This window comes from Microtus oregoni, unplaced genomic scaffold (assembly GCF_018167655.1).
Source record: "Microtus oregoni isolate MIOR12 unplaced genomic scaffold, Mior012 000160F_ref0000428, whole genome shotgun sequence".
NCBI lineage: Eukaryota > Metazoa > Chordata > Mammalia > Rodentia > Cricetidae > Microtus > Microtus oregoni.
In genome coordinates, this window is record NW_024544815.1 from 625,597 (window position 1) to 644,977 (window position 19,381).

The 19,381-nt window shown below is 41.2% G+C and overlaps 1 protein-coding gene across 1 annotated transcript; it reads right to left on the reverse strand.

Annotated features, from left to right (window-relative positions):
* Window positions 1-180: 180 nt before the first annotated feature.
* LOC121445105 (signal-regulatory protein beta-1-like) lies at window positions 181-14,965 on the reverse strand. The gene is made up of 4 exons (XM_041647101.1): window positions 14,893-14,965; window positions 7,568-7,918; window positions 5,335-5,449; window positions 181-413 (listed from the first exon to the last, which is right to left on the reverse strand). The coding sequence occupies exons 1-3, from the start codon at window positions 14,963-14,965 to the stop codon at window positions 5,337-5,339; spliced, it is 537 nt and encodes a 178-aa protein (XP_041503035.1). The 3' UTR covers window positions 181-413; window positions 5,335-5,336.
* Between the last annotated feature and the right edge of the window lie 4,416 nt (window positions 14,966-19,381).

The window sequence follows — 19,381 nt, forward strand, 5'->3', positions numbered from 1 at the left end:
CAGTTTGTTTATCATATGTCTGACCTCCATACCTGCTTAAATAGCATGAGTGTATTTTTCCCTTTACCTCTCCATTGTCCTCCTCTGTGTGATTGCTGAGTTGCATACTTGCATGAGCTTGAAATATTCCCTCATAACTTGAACAGATTATCTTTGGACTTTCACTTGAGTACATTTTTAAACTTTTTTATTAATGAGATTGAGAACCCCCAAAATATTATCCAATAACGGAAGCATCATAGCTCTGAGCTATCAATACTTGTGCAGAGGAACATTAGGGAATTCTGAGTTGGAGGTGTCCTTTAATGGAGACATTTGTGGCAGATTTTCACAGCTTCTCACCAGTTTTTTCTAGTCTCAGTCTCTCCAAGAAAGGTGATGTCAGACATTCAGGATCCAATGTGGCAGAAGATCTATGGAAAATGACCACTTACACATTGTATCTTAGTGCTGCAATGTCCCTGGTAACTGCTCTCCTCCTGTCCTGAGTTGATGAGGTGCCCATGCCATAACAGTGTTATCTAAACCTAGTCCCTGAGTCATACGGTCTTTCTGAGTCTCTTCTTTATGATCACTGAGAGACCAAAGCAGACACAGTCCTTATTACAGGTCTCTAATTATAAAAATTGGTCCATAACATAGATTACTGTTTCCCGTGATCTTTGCCTTCCACTTTCTATGGTGACCTCCAACAGGAGCAGTGAGACCAGTACCCCACATCCTACCAGAGGCCCCATGTCCTTCACATCCTTTAGGCCTCTTTGAAGACCTTTATTGACCCTGAGTGAACCCTTACTTGGGATGTCTCAAAGGGTTGTAAGAGTTTCCTGAGAAATTCTCAACAACATGTCATCAGCACAGATCCTAAATCTGTTTGGCAAATGCCTTGGCCTTCCTCCTGATCCTGCCTCTAGACTGCAGTTCCCGTGGTGCTTTTAATAAAAAATGCTCACAGACCACTGGGGGGAGAAGGTGAGCAGTAGTGAGGGTGGCCACACCAGCCTGCTGAGAGGAAATGCTTAAGCAGCAAAGCTACAGGCTGGACAAGGCCAGACCACAGGAAGGAGAATCATGAGAAACAGCTAGCTGAGCCAAGCTAGGATGCTGGGAGGAGAAGTATAAGCAGCAATGTAACAGGCTAGTCCAGGCCAGGCTGCTGGGAGGAAAAACGTGAGCAGTAGCACAGAGGGCCAAGCCAGGCCAGGCCAGGCTGCTGGGAGGAGAAACACGAGCAGTAGCAGAGAGGGTCAGGCCAGGTTGCTGGGAGGAGAAGAATGAGCATAGTGTGTTGTACTGGGACAGACCACTGGGAAGAAAAGTGGGAGCAACAATGCAGTGGGCCATGATGGTAGCAGTGGCCTCCAGACATTATCTGACCACTGAGCTTCAGCATCAACCCTGCCAACACCAGGAGGAATGATCATCTGAGCCTCGGGCCCATAGGCACCTGGAGGAGCAATGACCAAAGGCTTTCTTCTGCCCACTCCTGAAGAAGCAATCAACAGAGCAACCCCCCAACTATACCATTTGGATAAAATGGACCCCCTGAAACACAGACTCTACCTGTTCTGATTGGAGGAAGAGATGTGTAGACAACAGGGTAAGAATACACTCAACAACATAAAGAGCAAGACAACACCACTGTACACTAGTAGTTCTACAACAGCAAGGCCTGAACATCACAATGCAGATGAAGCAGAAGAAAATTACCTTAAAAATAACTTTATGAAGATGATTGAGGTCTTTAAAGAGGAAATAAAAATTAAAGAAATGGAGGAAAAGACAAACAAAAAATTGGAAGAAATCAACAAATTCCTTAAAGAAAACCAAGAAAAAGCAGTCAAAGAAGTGAAAGAAATAGTTCACGACTTGAAAACTGAAATAGAGTCAATAAAAAATAAACACAATTTAAAGGAAAATGGAGATAGAAAATCTGAATAAATGATCAGAAACTACAAATGTAAGCGTAAACAACAGAATAGAAAAGATAGAAGAGAGAATCATAGGCCTTGAAGACATGATAGAGGAAAGAGATTCATAAGTCAAAGAAAAATGCTAAATCCAACAAATTCTTAAGACAAAATACCAGGAAATATGGGACACCATAAAAAGAATAAGGAATTGAATAAAAAAGAATAAAAATAATAGGAATTGAAGAAAATTCAGCTCAAAGGCACAGAAAATATATTCAACAAAGTCAAATGAAAAAGTGTTCATAACCAAAAAGGGTCAAACCTATAAAAATGCAAGAAGCTTACAGAACATCAAATAGACTGAACCAAAAAAGAAATTCCCCTCACCTCATAATAAAAACACTAAAAATACAGAATAAAGAAAGAATATTAAGAGCTACAAAGAAAAAAAAAAAGCCAAGTAACATATAAAGGACGACCTATCAGTATTACTCCTGACTGCTCAGTAGATACAATATAAGTCAGAAGGTGAGGCTAAAAGATCGTGGATGCCATCCAGACTAATATTCCCAGCTAATCTTTCATTCAACATAGATAGAGAAAACAATATATTCCATGATGAAACCAGATTTAATCAATACCTCTCCACAAATCCAGCCCTACAAAATGTACTAGAAGGAAATACAAGAAGAGATACAAGGAACATACCTAAACATAAAAAAGGAATATACAGAAAATCAACAGCCAACCTCAAACTAAATGGCAAGAAACTCAAAGTGATCCTTCTTAAATCAGAAACAAGAAAGGACTCTCTCCATATCTATTCAGTATAGTACTTGAAGTTATAGGTTATCGCTACAGCAATATGACAAAAAATGAAGATCAAGGAATTCAAATTACAAAAGAAAAAGTCAAACTTTCATTGTTTGCTGATGATATTATACATAAGTGACCCCGAAAATAACACCAGGGAACTCCTACAATTGATAAGCACCTTAATTAGTAGCCCTCCTATATATAGATGATAAGTGGTCTGAGAGAGAAATCAGAGAAACATCATCTTTTTTTGTTTGTTTGTTTGGTTTTCTTTTGTTTTGTTTTTTGTTTTTCGAGACAGGGTTTCTCTGTAGCTTTGGAGCCTGTCCTGGAACTAGCTCTTGTAGACCAGGCTGGCCTAGAACTCACAGAGATCCGCCTGCCTCTGCCTCCCGAGTGCTGGGATTAAAGGCATGTACCACCACCGCCTGGCTAAACATCATCTTTTTAATAGCTACAAATGACATAAATTATCTTGGGGTAACTTTAAGAAAACAAGTGAAAAACCTGTATGACGAGAACTTTACATCTTTGAAGAAAGAAATTGAGAACACACCAGAAAATGGAAAAATCTCCCATGTTCTTAAATAGGTAAAATTAAATAGCAAAAATGGCAATCCTGCCGGTGGTGGCACATGCCTTTAATCCCAGTACTTGGGAGGCAGAGGCAGAGGCAGAGGATCTCTGTGAGTTCGAGGCCAGCCTGGTCTAGAAGAGCTAGTTCCAGGACAGGAACCAAAAAGCTGCGGAGAAACCCTGTCTCAAAAATCAAAATAAATAAACGAATAAATAAAAACAAACAAACAAACAAACAAACGGCAATCTTACCAAAAGCAATCTATAGATTCAATGCAATACACATCAAAATCCCAGCAAAATTCTACACATACCTCAAAAACATTACTTCATATAGAAAAACAAAAACCCAGGATAGCCAAAACAATCCAGTATAATAAAGTAACTTCTGGAGGCATCACTGACTTCAAACTTTAGTATAGAGCTACAGTAATGAAAACCACTTGGTATTAGCAGAAAAACAGATAGGAGAACCAATGGAATCAAACTGAAGGCCTGGATATCAATCTATACACCTATGAACATATAAGTTATGACAAAGAAGCTAAAATTATACAATGGAAAAAAAAGAAAGCATCTTCAACAAATGGTGCTGATATGACTGGATATAGACTCGTAGAATCCCCATGCTCAAAACTCAAGTCCAAATGGATCAAAGACCTGAACACAAAACAAACCACACTGAACCTCATAGAAGAGAAAGTGGGAAGGAACCTTGAACACATAGGCACAGGAAACCACTTCTTAAATATAACCCCAGAAGCACAGGCACTGAGAGAAACAATTAAGAAATGGGAACTCCTGAAACTGAAAGCTCTGTACAGCAAAGGACATGATCAATAAGACAAAACGGCAGCCTACAGAATGGGAAAAGATATTCACAAACCCCACATCAGACAAAGGGCTGATCTCCAAAATACACAAAGAACTCAAGAGACTAGATATCAAAAAAATAAAAAAATCCAATTAAAAAAAAGAGTACAGACCTAAACAGAGAACTCTCAACATAGGAATCTCAAATGGCTGAAAGACATTTAAGGAAATATCAACATCCTTATCCATCAGAGAAATGCAAATCAAAACAACTCTGAGATACCATCTTACACCTGTCAGAATGGCCAAGAACAAAAGTACTGATGAGAAGTTATGCTGGAGTGGTTGTGGAATTAGGAAACACTCCTCCATTGCTGCTAGGAGTGCAAACTGGTACAATCAGTTTGGAAACCAGTATGAAATTTCTCAGAAAATTAGAAATCATTCTATCTCAAGACCCAGAAATACCACTCTTAGGCGTATACTCAAAAGATGCTCAATCATACAACAAGGACATTTGCTCAACCATGTTTATAGCAACATTATTCGTAATGTCCAGACCTGGAAACAGTCTCAATGCTCCTCTATTGAAGAATGGATAAGGATACATTTACGCATAAGTTGTTTTAGACATAAAACAAAGAATAACCAGCCTACAATCCCCAACCTCAGAGAACCTAGACAACAAAGAAAATCCTAAGAGAGAAATACATGGATTTGACTGGGAAGGAGAAAAAGACAAGATCTCCTAAGTCAGCTGTGAGAATGGGGGTCAGAGGGGGAGAGCAGAGCAGAGAGAGGAGGAAGGAGAGTAGGGAATATATATGTAGCCCAATTAAAAATAATAAAATATAAACAATATTTCAAAGCCAAGTGCCTATGAGCTTGAGATAGATATATTTGTTTTTCAGTCAGTGTTACTTTTTGGTGGGGTTTAGGCAGTGTAGCACTTCCAGAGAAAGTATGTTAAGGAGGTGAGCTGTGATATTAAAAAGACTTGTCACACTTCCAGTTTATCCTTTATGTTTCATGCTCCCCACTGAGGATGTGAGCTCTCTACTCCCTGATCTGCTTCCACTCTTCTCAGGCTTGATGGACTCATGCTGCTGGACCAGTGAGACCATAGAAACCCTTTATTCTGTAAGTTGTTTTCATCGTGCTGTGTTGTCATGTCAAGAGATAGTAACTAACACCCCCTCCATCCCTCCTAACTTACAGTCAGGCCTTCTGCTTCTTGTACATGTAGATCGCAGAGGCACCAATTACCAGTAGCATTTTGGGTACAAGAAGCACAGCCACAAGGATTTCAGCAGTATCTGATGTCTTCAGTTCTGGAAATCAAGTGGTAGGAGGAACCATTAGAGAGGACACAAGGAGTTTATCATCAGAGATCTTTACCTGGGTCATCTATGCACTCAAGCCCGCCAAAACTCTGAGGAGTTTGAATCTCTGCCCTTACCTTCCTAATGCTGCAACCCTTTATTCCTCATGTGGTTGTGACCATCAACCATAAAATTACTTTTGTTACTGCTTCATAACTGTAATTTTACTACTTTTATAAATCATAATATAAATATCTGATATGAAACTGCTTTTCTGTTCAACCAGCAGACAGGTTGTGAACCACAGGCTGAGAAACACTGTTCTGTACTCTGACATCCTCCTCTTTCTTAGGGATCTTCTTACTAAGTTGTCCAGTGGTTTTTACAGCACAATCATGACTGCAAGCACTTCCTCCAGAAGGGCTAATTTTAGAGAGCAGATGAGCATGAGAAGGTTGAAGGACACAGCTCAGCAACATACTGTGCCATTAAGTAGAGTTCTCAGTGAAAGAGAAACGTCAGGCCTCAGAGATTGTTCCTCTGCAGCCCTGTGCAATATATGAGTTGTGCCTGAGATTGGAGTTGAAAAGTGTTCTGCCTTGGTTGGATCTTGGGGACCCTGGGGTCTCCTCCCTCAGAAATGTTCCTGGCATTTCTCATAAGAGAAATATTCATAAGAAATACCAGTTACTTGATCTTTAGGGTATTTTGTGCAGCATGGTGAGCACTGCTATTCTGAAGCGTAAGGGTTGGTTCTTCCTCAGCTTGGTGACGTAACAGGTCTATCAAGGGACTAATCACAAATATCTCATGTTGTTTCATAAAATGTATCTGAGAATAATTTAAACCCAAGCTGCATATTAGAACATTCTTGAGACATTTAATAATTTAAAATGCCAAAACCCATATCACATCAAATACAGAAACATGGATCTTAGATTTATCTATGTTTCCCACATTATTCCAAAGAAAAGAGAAAAACCAGGTTGAGAATCACCAACCCACACCCTCAACTTAATTGATAACTAAGGCCTGGAGCGGGAAAGTAAGTGTCCAAGGTCACATGACTTCTGAGTAACAAAGCTCACATTGATGAGACATTTCCTACAAGTCAGTAGTTTCTCTAAATGTATTATATGACTTCACTCCTCCAGTATAGCAGACCTATATACTGCGCTTGCAGGGAGAGTCTGTGAAGTGAGTACCCCCTGTGGACTCGCTCTACATGGAGACCAAATCCAGGACTGTGATTGGAGATCATCTACATGGAGACTAACTCCAGGACTGTGATTGGAGATCATCTACATGGAGACCAACTCCAGGACTGTGATTGGAGATCATCTACATGGAGACTAACTCCAGGACTGTCACTGGGGATCATTTACATGGAGACTAACTCCAGGACTGTCACTGGGGATCATTTACATGGAGACTAACTCCAGGACTTAAGTCTCCATTGCCCAGAACCTCCAGTGCCTGTGCAGGTAGGACGCAAAATGTTTCCAGAGAGACCCAGAACAAAGATGTAAACCAGGGGTGAGAGATTCCACAGTGAATGTGGGCTCATACCAATGGATCTCAGTGTGCTGTGGACAAAGAACAAGTAAGAAAACCATACTGTGCCCTGGGCTTTTCACTTTTTGCCTTGATTTGTTTTCTTCGTGGTGGGGAGGAGACTCACATCTTTGGGAAAGAGCTCATGCTTGCCTGCTTCTCGCTGTTTGACATCTAGAACGGAACCTGGCATACACTAGGCTCAGGTTGTCTGGCAGAAAGAGAAGTCTTAATTGGGTGAGGTAATACACTCTGGACACAGTAGGCCAGGTTTGTCCCTGTCCCTGAACATGGCATCAGCTGTCTTTATGTAGCCACTAGGCTGGGACGGATTAAGAAAGGTAGATATTGTGATGCAGACAAGGGTATGAGTCTACCCCCAATTACCAGGAATGGAACCGCTAGCACATAGCATGTCCTCTCCTCAGCTTCCTTGGCCTTCAGCTGGGTAAAGTCACCCTATGAACATGAGGGTCACTTACAGGCTTGCTTCTTCATTGTTGATCACACAATCTTGGACGCATTTTGACTTGTTGGCAATATGAGGGGTGAGGAGGACAATGCAGTACTTACCAAGCACATACAGCACTGTGCCTCCCTCTGACTGAATCTCCTTGTCAGAGTCTGTTCTGATGATCTTCACACAGTAGTAGGTACCAGCATCATCAGTTGTGACATCACTGATGCGGATGGAAAAGTCCAGGTTGTTTCTCTTTGTAACATCTGTAACATTTGTGACTCTGGGAAACTTCTCTCCTGTGAAACTATATATTAGTTTCCGACACTGTCCTGTGCCCCTGAACCACAACATGGGCCCCACTGGGAGCAGGGAAGTCACAGTGCAGTGCAGAGTGGCTGACTCTCCAGCAAGGACAGAAACTGCTTTCTCAGGCTGAATCACCTTCAGATCCCGTGAAGCTGCTCCTGCAGGAAACATCAGTTAGTGCTCATCATGACGAGAACCCACAACCTACAGGCTCCTCTAGATTGTCATCAAATACTGCAACTTTCTAGACCTCAGCATGGGGTGATCACAGTTCCCCTCACTTGGGCCTCTTAGCAAACAAATGTAAGAGAGGAAGAAATGAGTCTCAGAGACAATGAGTCTTTGGCAGTATTTTTGTGAAGACCCAATATTGTTTGACATTCTCATGCCAGTATTACTTGGTTTTCATTTTCTGTGCACATGGCATGTTGCACTTCTTATACAATAGTACTGGATGTGATTACATGACTCTTTGAGACCAGTGATGTAAATGTTAAGTTTGAGGTATAGTTAGTGAAATGTACATTTGATTACCAGATTCTAGGGGAGGTCCCAAGTCAGGGGGGTTGCTTTACCAAGTGGAGTGATAATTTCATAGATATTTCCCAACATGCAATAACATGCACATTAATTAGAGAAATAAAGGCCCGGTTTAAGTTACCAGTTTGGTGTCACAGACCTTAGAACTGAAGTTATACTAGTTATAAGTCACCATGTGGGTGCTCAGACTGAAACCTGGGTCCCATGGAAGAATAGCAAGTGGTCTTAACTCCCAAACCATCTCTGTCTGGTCCCAACATTATATTAACTTCCAGGGTGACATAATAGATTCCTACAAAGGTAATGGTTTGACACAACAGAAAAGTTTTATGTCACGCTTTGGAAGTCAGAAGTTCTAGTTTGGTGTGACACGGCTGCTACCAAGGGGTCACAGTGCCCCGCCCTCCAGGAGGCCCTGTTTGTTCCCTTGCACTTGGTGTGGTCATCTGGGGACACTCTCTCTTGTCGCCTTTTTTCTCATCACAGCACCCTATTTACCCATTTACTCTTAAGTCCCATAGCTGACACATCTGTCTCCTTCTTGCCTGAACTTGGTGATCTTGTAGGACTGCATTGTGCTGCACTGTCCTATACTACTGGACCAAGACTGTGCAACATTCATTTAAGATATGAAAAGAGCAAAAGGAAAGTAAGGAAAAGTACTAAAGAAATGAAGAGTCTGAATAGCAAAGTATAACATCAAATGGAGAGAAACTATGAGAAGGAACTGAATGATATTGAGAAGTTGATATAGAATTATAATATAATTATAATATATTATTATAATAATAAATACAATATTTATTATTCCAATGGACAGTCTCCACAGAGGATTTAGCCGGTTGCAAAAAACATCTAAAATCATGGAAATATGTATCATAACATTACTTAGGCAGCACTGCAGGGGCAGAGGTACAACAAATAAAAAAAAATTTTGGTATTTGGAGTGTAGTGACAAGATTATTGGAAAACCACTGTTGTCTAAAGCTTTCCTGATTTATTAAAATATAAGAACTATAAGTCCAACAAACTGACTAATTCAGTGTGAAATAAACTCAGAGACACACACCAGCAGACGCTAGAATCCAACAGACAAAAGCAGAGTAGTAAGAGTATGCTGAGTGCTGTCTGGATGAAGCATGACTCATCTCGTCCTGCTAAATGATAGGATCACAGCTCTTATCAGAAGTGCTAACATCCAGGAGGCCATGAGACAGTGTGTGTACTCACAGTTCTAAAAGAGAAAACACATCCAGAATTTAAATAAAACCCAAGATTCCACACAGTGCAACACTAGGGAACCAAAACAAGAGAGAAAACAGGCTTTGTAGCTAAAAATCTGAGTTTATTACAATGATTCCTGTTTGGAGATATCAATACCTGTCCTTCAGGAAATGCTAATGGGTTTCCCTTGTGTTGAAATAAAGAATCCCAGAGAATAAAGCCTAGTTTAGAAGACAATACAACTCTGAGTGTACTCTGAATTTTAAAATTTCATAAAGCATCCCGAGCTCCCAACTTATATTTAGGCTTTTTGACAATGGTGATTCTAATCTTCCATCTGTGGTTCTCATTAATAGCCTGAGGGAAGGCCATACACCTGGAGCTGCTAGGAAGGATGGGAGACACTGCTAGGTCTCAAACAAGAATGTCTGATGTGGAAAATCTGCTTCCCTTGATAACTGAAGCCAAAAGCAAAGGGCAACTTTGTGAAATTAAAACTTGAGTAATGAGTAATAACAAATCTAGCAAGCATGTTGATAGTCTTATAATACTTACTAATTAAAAATGAAATATGGGAAAAATAATGGGAATGGGGTAGACCATATGAGCCTATACAATAATTTACATTTTGGCATAGCTATGTGCAAAATTATATAAATAATTTTCTCAAAGTTCCATAATTTGTTGAACTGGAAATCCTAAATTCTTTGACCAAATGTTTTAAGAAAAAATTTAGAAAAATCATAAAGATTAAAAAGACCTAATTAGTTTTTGTATTAAGATAAGGTTAAGTCCAGAATTTGAAAAATGTAGCAACTATCAAAACGTCGTGAACTGATTTAATATTGTATTTAAAAACAAAGTTGTAATTTGAAATTTTATTGAGCAATGGGACCTATAATGTAGAGACAGAGATGAAACAAAAAGTATAGAAACAGTATGTATGGCTTGCTTTTCCAATAGACATGCTTAAACACGACACACGAGTAGTAGCCAGTCCTCTGCAACATTTCTTATTAGCAGTGATACTCTAACATACTTAATAGAAACTAAAGTAAAATAATGTCTTTGATCCTTACAAAGTAATTTGATTCTATAAAAGTAAAATGGTAAATATGAGGAGATTTAAAAGTCAATGTCATGTGCCCGGGACCCACCTCATCTTTCACAAAGAACTGAAGCAGTAGCCAGCTGCTCCTTGAGTCAACCAACTATGAGAGAGAGAGAGAGAGAGAGAGAGAGAGAGAGAGAGAGAGAGAGAAGGAAGTCATCAAGTGAGTGCTAGGACCTTGTGTTTCTGGGAGGAGAGAACAGAAAACTGAACTAATTATCCTGACACCTGTGAAATCTGGTTTGAAGAGTGGATTTGAGAATCTCATCAAATTTTGTTTGCGTGGATGAAGATGATCCCAGCTAGAAGAAGCATCCAGTCCTTCCCGGCTTTAGCCTATTTAGGGAGAACTAGAGTCTGCACAGCAGCTTTGCTTGGGAGAAACTCCATCCTTCTTCTCTGTCCCATCTCTAGAGTCCAGGCTGCTCTAACTGTGTACATCTAAGCAAGGGAAGAGTGTTGTAATAGGGAGCGGCGGGCTGCGTCCCCGGCACCCGGCCGCCCCCACGGCTAGCTTTACCCGAAATAATTACACGGAAACTGCATTCTTTTAAACACTGCTTGGCCCATTTCTATCTAGCCTCTTCTAGGCTAGCTCTCGTACCTGGACTAGCCCATTTCTAATAATCTGCTGTAGCCCACGAGCTGGCTTACCAGGAGTGATCTTAACCTGCCTCTGTCTGGAGTGTGAGAATCATGACGACTCACTGACTCAGCTTCTTTCTCCCAGCTTTCTGTTCTATTTACTCCACCCACCTAAGGGTGGGCCTATCAAATGGGCCTAGCAGTTTCTTTATTGCTTAACCAATGAAATCAACAGATTGATATATGACACTCCCACATCAGAAGAGTTTCTGACTTTACCAAGTTAGGGTTGTGGAAGGTAGAGTCCTTTATACCCTCATCCGTAAGTACACAGAAATCCCAGAACACTACCACAGGGGGTGCAGCCTCAGTATTCAATGTATCCAGGGGAACAGCAACAACAGCCAACCTCAAGCCTGTCAAGTGCCATGGGATGCAGGGGAAAATTGTTTCAGCAAAGAAAAGAGCACTTTACACAACAGTAAAAGTGAAGGATAGTTGATAAGTTTTGTCCACAGTCTCTACTTCATAGTCAGGACTCAACAAATTCTCCCGTACATGTGATTTGCTCAGTGTGCATCTTCCCATGTGACTCACACTCATTTGAAATTGCTGATTGATGTAGAAATAGAAACCTTGTTTCCCATGTGAATGACATTTTCAAATAAAAACTGTTTGCATGTAAGGAGGAAGCTGAAGAGCACAGGAGCAGAGACCCACAGACCCTGTGCCCATTTCACCAGCTAAAGCTCATGGAATAGAAGAAAGTCTCTGGGAGGAGTGATGGATAATCCTATGACCTCAGTCAATCAAACTGAATTCAAACCAGAGCTCTAGACATTGCCGTCAGGGTTGTTTGTGCTTCTTCTTCTGTGCTGTGGCAGTGTGACAAGAGCATTAACCTGACATGTAGGCCCACATGAGGTAGAACAGCGGAGTACATTCTACAGTAGTTGGGACATGGCGAGTGCTCACGCACATGGCATTGAAAAGTAATTTCTCAGATAATTTTCTAGGTCATGGATCTTTCACTGACACTGGGTATCTGCATGGTGTCATGGAGCTTGGTCCAGATTATGGAGCTGTATCTAGCTCTAGGTATAGATGTACATCTGGTGATAGTTATGGCTTGCTAAATTATCTTTCTATTGATTTGAAAAATAATGGAGGGTGCAAATAAATAATATTACATCTGACTCCATGTTTCAGACAGTTCAGGGATCACAGTGCTGACTGTCTCCATTGCTGTGGTCTCAGGGGAGGCAAAACTTCCTCACGAAGACAGAGTATAATGGGGTTCATGTCCACCTTACTTTCTAACACCCAATCATCTCTCACAGTAGTTCCATCAGCTGGGAACAAAGGCTTTAATACACGAATTTTTGGGTATATTTCATACTCCAAGTATGACATTTGTACTAGACAACTTCACAATACTGAAGTAAATTCCTAAGATAAATTAGCCAATAAAAGCCAAAGTTGTACTAAATATCACATTTTAGAAATTTCAGTCTGCTGGCTATTTTGTTGCATTGGAGACTGTAGGAAAACAGATGATTATGGTATGGAGACAGGAATAACGCAAGCAAGGCTGAAATGTGAATATAAAGACAGAGCAAGGACACACAATGTCTGTCAGTGAAAAATATTTTCCTTTAATGCTGTCATGTGTATTGGTGTTGTCCTTGTTCCTGTAACAGTATATAGACTGAGCAAATTGTTTTTATATATTTAGGAATGTGTGTGTTTGTGTGTGTGTGTGTTTGAAAGAGAGACAAAAACAGAGATACAGAGGAGATATGCATATGAAGTGAGTGAGGGAGAAAAAGAAAGTGAGAACAGTTAAAGAAACAGAGTCAATGAATAAGAGAATGGGACTAGGGAAAAAAGATGTAATTATATATTAATTTGAGATATTAAAAAACAAAAGTTTCAGAAAGTGCTAAAATCTCCAGAAGGTCTTATCAATCATTGCTAGTATCAGCTGCAGTCAGAGTACAGTGAGGACAGATTAAAAGTTTGACTTCTATTATCAGATGACACAATAGATCCCCTAACCAAAGTGGGGACCTGAGGGCTGATAAGCCCTGACCTGAAGTCATCAAGTTTTTCTAACGGACAAAGAAGGAACTGAGGACAAACAACCTTTGAGAATCATGGCAGGGACCACTCAGAGTGTCAATAATTCTTATTGATGAAGGGAAACAAAGCTCCCTGGAGAATATCAACAAGATCAGGGATGTGTGAGTACCTGGTATAGATGAATTGCTTACACTCTACATAGCAAAGCCATAGCCCAGTACCTCATAATGTGACTATATTTGAAACAGGGTCTTTGAAGGAGTAAAAGTCAATTAAGGTGGATCTTAACCCAATGTGACTGCTTTCATTTCAAAAAACAAAAGATCCACAGAGATAGTCTGAAGTGAGATCCTGTGTGGAGAGAAGAAGAAGGTAGGATTCACAATAGGAGAGGCATCACGGAAAAAAGTATCTTAGTGGGCATCTTGACCCTGGGTTTCCAGCCTTCAGTACTGCGACAAAATGAATGACTATTGATTGTATTGATTACCAGTCTGTGGTACAACGCTGTGGCCACCCTACCAATAAAACACAGGCAAGAGTAAGACAGCAGCACTCGGTGAGAAGTTTGTGGTCAGATGAAGGAACTGGGGGACAGAATGAGGAAACTTAGTGGGAAGGATGGTGGCTGAGCACTGCCAGAGACACTTCCCTCTAGATGAGGAAGGAACTGGAGGACAGAATGAGGAAACTTAGTGAGAAGGATGATGATGGCTGAGTACTGCCAGAGACACTTCCCTCTAGCCATGTCACTGCCCTGACTCAGGAAGGGAGCAGAGAGTGCCGAGTGTGGAGACAGGCCATCCACTGCTTTGGAACTGACATGCTGTCTCTGATGGAACTCAGAGTTCCATGGATTTAAGTGAGATTCTACTAAAGTAAATTTGTCAGCTATAATATTAGAAAAAATTTAATTATTATTTTTTAATGATTTCCAGATAGAATGTTTCTGGTCACATGTTGGAACCCATGGACTCACAGAGTAGTACTTCAGATGTTGCCTCTAGAAAATGAACAATGTTCTGTTGTTCACCTGGAACCCTTCAGTTCTATTCATAGTGAAGGGGACACTAGCCCACTGGAGCATGTAGCTCTAACAGATATTGACCTTCTCCCCAGTTCTTTCTGCTGTGCTAATAACCATCAGATTACATTCCTGAAGCTAGTCCCCTAAGGTCTGTTCCAGTATTTGGACAATCCCTTTTCCTGAGGTTGACTGCCAACGTTCTGTTATCAATGTATTAAAATCCAGCAATCAAAAGCCTTCTTGGGCTCACCTAATTAACATGCCCAATTAAGCACCTCTTTCTAACACAGGGTTTCCTATTTTTCCTTTATAAAATGACATTTTCCTATGTGCCATGTCTGTCTCCTCTCTATCCAGAGGCAGTACTTTGTTTTTCCAGGACAAATATACCAACTCCCTTTCCCTGGTTCCCTTCCCCTCTTTCTCTGCTTCCTGTCACTGTCTCTCTGGGGTAAATAAATCTTTGTCCTGAAAACTGGGTCTGAGAACTTGACCTTGGGAGTCCTGAGTCAATACTTTCCCCTTCACACAGGAAGTATGGTTGTACTCCTAAGCATGCTTACCTGGGAGTCCCAGCAGTATGGTCAGCAGCAGGACACCGTGAGGAGTGTGAGGCCAGGAGTCCAGGTCAAGCATGTTGAGAACGAAGGACTTACTCAGTGCAGTGTCTGTGCTGGCGAGATTTCGGGTGCTAATCTGCAGATACTAGGTTCTAATCTGGTATATTTTATTTTGCATAAGGGGTGTGACTGTATTGTGCTGAAACAGGAACCATACTGGCTATTTTGAAATAGATACATAGTCTTGCAAGCCGATGGAATAGAGGAGTTATTTATCATGCATTGTAGAGGGACTGAGATATGCCTAGGAAAAGAAATCTTTTCTCCTCCTATAGAAATTATAGAATAATAAATACAAGTCACAGAGTTAGCATAGCACACCTTCTCATAGTTACTTTCTATGTATAGGTGTGTGATAGAGAGGACAAAATCTATTCTCTTAGCATATCTCTAATGTGGTACAGTATTGTGTTAGTGGGAATCCTTGTGAAAAGTCTATGTCTACAGAGGTTGTTGAATAAAATTCAATGACCTTGTAGGGTTTGGAATGTTGCAGGTCCAGAGTCCTATTATCTCATGCTGTCATTAGTTCCTAAAGATGTATTCTTCGCCCACTTTGTGGTGTGGGAGCTAATACCCTAATGAACAGATTAAAAACACTAACTTTGGAGTGTATTAACAAAATCAACCAAAGGTCCAATGAATGCTATCAGATAGCATCTGAGACTTGTAGCTGAGATCCCTCCCTGCCCATACCCATCTCTCTGGTGAGCCTAGCCTTGAATGACTAAGTTATCTCTCCAGCCCCATCAATGCAGTTTTTCCAAATGCCTTGTTTTGTGACTTTCATTGTTCTGTAACTGTAGACACCTCACAAACAGCCTCCACATTGGAACATAGAATTTGGGATAACCTAAATTTGTGTGTCTGGGCCATGATGACTCAGATTTGCCTCCTGAATAAACTGACTCTCATTCGTGAGAGCTGCGATCTTACACGGACAGTTTTTAGCTACAGTCGTCATCTTGTGCTTTAGAGATCTAGGCTTTCCACTTAGTTGCACCTTATGCCCTTTGACCAACACCACCCCTGGCAATTGTGTATTTGAGTTCTTTAGATTTTACCTGTGAGATCACATAAAAGATATTTTTCTAGCTTATTACACTTAAGGCAATGTCCTCCACTTTCATCCGTAACGAAAAAAGAAAAAAAAATAAAAACAAGGAAGCAAGCAAGCAAAGCAGCATTTGGATGTATAGTCAGACTGGTCTCAAACTTGTGAGTCTCCTGCCTCAGCCTTCCAAGGTATGGGATTATAAAACCTGCTTTCTCATTTTTGTTTCATGAGTAAATGAAATTCTCATAGATGACAGTTTCCTTACTCTCTTGACACTTATGTTGCTTCCATGGCTTGACTCTTGGATGAACATGGAGTCAGACACTATTAAGGTTTTGACTTTACTTTCTTTGACTATACACACTCAGTGGATTTGCTAGATCATCTGGTAGTTCTAATTTATTCTAAAGATTTGCTTACATATTTTAAAATTACTTGTGCATATGTGTGTCTGTGCATATGAGTGAAGGCTACAGTCCAAAGAGAGTGTCAGTCACTCTGTAGCTAGAGTTAGGCTGTTTGTGAGTCACCCAGTGTGGGTGCTGGGCATCGAAGTTGGTAAGAACACTGTGCACTCTTATCCACTGAGTCATATCTCCCGTCCTCCTATTTTTAGTTCTTGAGAAAGCTCTGTGCTGTTTTCCATAATTCCTATACTAATTTTATATTCTCACCAACCAATACAAGATCAACAACAACAACAACAAAATAGTCACTGAAGGGCCCAGCCATGACAAGTTCAATAGAGACCTAAATTTTATTTTACCCTAATGCAACACCTGATTCCAAGAAAGACCACTCATGCACCACCCTGGAACAGACCATCCAAGAGAAAATACCTAACATTCCACAGCCTCCATGCACCCACCCATCCCCCTTTCACCAGGACACCATGAGTGAAATAACTAATTAAAGCCTGCTGCAGAAGACAGAAATTTAAAAAAAGCCTTGAGAAAAATTTGAGAACTTCACATTGAAAAAGTAGGAAAACAATTAGTAGTCACAGGGATAAGGCCCTGCTTCAGTTAGGGAGCTAGGGGGGGCAGCTCCCACTCTGGAATAAATGAAACCTGGGTGAACCTGGACCAGATCTACAAGGAGGAATGGAGAAGTGAGGGTCAAAAGCAGAACAAGAACCCAAACTCCAGGAGGAAATTACCACAGTGGAGCACTTTGTCTGAATTCCCCGTGACTTACACCAAGGCAATGTGAGCACACAGCCTTTGAGCCGCCCTAGCCTCTGGAGACAAAACATGGGTCCTCCCATTTTCCTAGCCACCCAGTGCACATGGTACCAGCAAATGCTGCTGAGTCCTGTGGGAAAATAAACGCTGATTTTCAGGGTCTGACTTATCCTGGAATACCCTCCCAATACTGTCCTATGTTTTCTGTCTTATTATTTTTATTCATCTTTATATTCCTAACTTTTTATTTCTTCCCAGACAGCTTTCTGGTTTGGTTTTGTTTGTGGAGACAGAGTGCCAAGAAGCCCAGACTACCCTTGAACTCCTGAAGCTGCCGCTTTAGCCTCCCAGAGTCATGATTATAGTCATGAGGCTCCTGCCTGGCTGACTTACAGTGGTGGATCTTTCCTCTCCTTCTCTCCAAAAACATCAATGGAATTTGTGCTTTTATCTTTTTTCCTAGAATAATCTAAGCTTTCATTCAGAAGACCTAGGTATCCCCATACCAATATCCAGGTGTGTAAGATCTAAACACTTTGTGATGGAAACATGGCAGAGAGTCAAAGCATTCTGTGGGCTTGTCTGACACTGGATTGCTTCTACTTGGTTTTCTTTTGACACTTGCAACAAAGTTGTTTGAAGTAAACCTAAAGAAAATTGGCCTTCCTAATACAAACTGATACATGCATTAAAAAATTTAAGGGCCATTTTCACCAATTCCTTTTTTCCAATACCTGGTGCTGACTGAGAAATAAAATGGGTAGCCAAGACTATGGCTCCTGTGGTCTCTTGGAACCGATTTTTAAAAAAATGTCTGGATTTTCATCAGCTAGCTGTGTAATCTCTTGAAGTTTGTCAAAATTAACTACTTTTTCTGATACCAGTTTCATGGCAAAGAACCATGATGTCCCGCCTCTGTCAGCGCTTTGGCCAGGTTTGTAATCCTAGTGTGGTTCTCTGGCCAGCATGGCCACTTCCCCATACGGACTGTACTGTCTACCAAACGAGTCTGGTCTGCATATTGTCTCAGTGCTTCCTGAATTCTACGTGGCTCCTCAGGAGTGAGAGTAGAAGCTTGGAGGATGTAGTAGTCATGCCAGACTAGAACATAGGTCTGGGACAGATAACAAAACTCTTTAATATAAGCAGAAGGATTAGTAGAAAAGAAAGACAGCCACTTTTTTATCTGAGAGATATTCGGAAGAGAAAAGGGAATATGGACTTTTATTGCGCCATTGACTCCCACCACTTCCTGAAGAGGGCAGAGAAGAACAGAATTATAGTGGGATCTGGTATAGGAGGAGACAGGGGAGGATTGGGAGGGGCTAGCTCAGTGTGAACAGGGGATCCAAGGATTGGAAGTTGTGGTAGGAGGGGGAGGTAGGGAAGGAGGGGGGAAAGGAAGAAGTTGACCTTCAACTTCAGGTTCGCTAGGGAGGCGGTAGGTGAGGGTGGGGAAGGAGAGAAATGTGGAGAACATTGCTCGCATGTGGGGTGGGTAGTGAGGGTTTGAGGGAGTGGGGGAGGGGCAAGTGCCTCTGGCTGCATGGTCCAATTGGAATTATCAGGGTCCCAATTCCCAGTAGACCGGGAATTTGGAGGTGCCGCAGTCCTAGCATCCCAGACCAGTGCTGCAAGACACTGGCTACTGAGGGAGGGCCAGGAATGCAGAGCATGCAGAGCCCCAAAGTCATGGATAGTGGAGAGCTCTATTTGTCCCCACAGTGACAAAATTTTCTAGGTCTTGAAGGATGGTAAGCTCAAGGCTTCCCTCTGGTGGCCAATGTGTCCCATTATCAATATCTTATTGAGGCCAAATCTTAGTGCACAGGGAAATTAGCCATTAGGGAAAGTTTGTATCAGACAGTTCCAATATGTAAAGATTTTGTAAGAGACATCCCAGGAGGATAGCGAATTTGGCTTCGAATTGCAAGCTCCCATTTTAAAAGTCTATGCCCAACTGTGTGGCTCAAGACTATTACAGCTCATCTGCCCAGATAGATAGCTCTTAGGCCAGAATGGGACTGTGAAGATTGAGTGCTAAGTGTCCCTAAAATAAACAAAATTCACCTAGATGAAAGTCTGTTTTCACCGCTAGGATCAGGCTCTTGGTGCGGACTGTGTCTTCCACAAAACCCTGGTAATCAACAAAAGTAAACATGAATGGGTCTCCCAAAACCCTATAGCATGG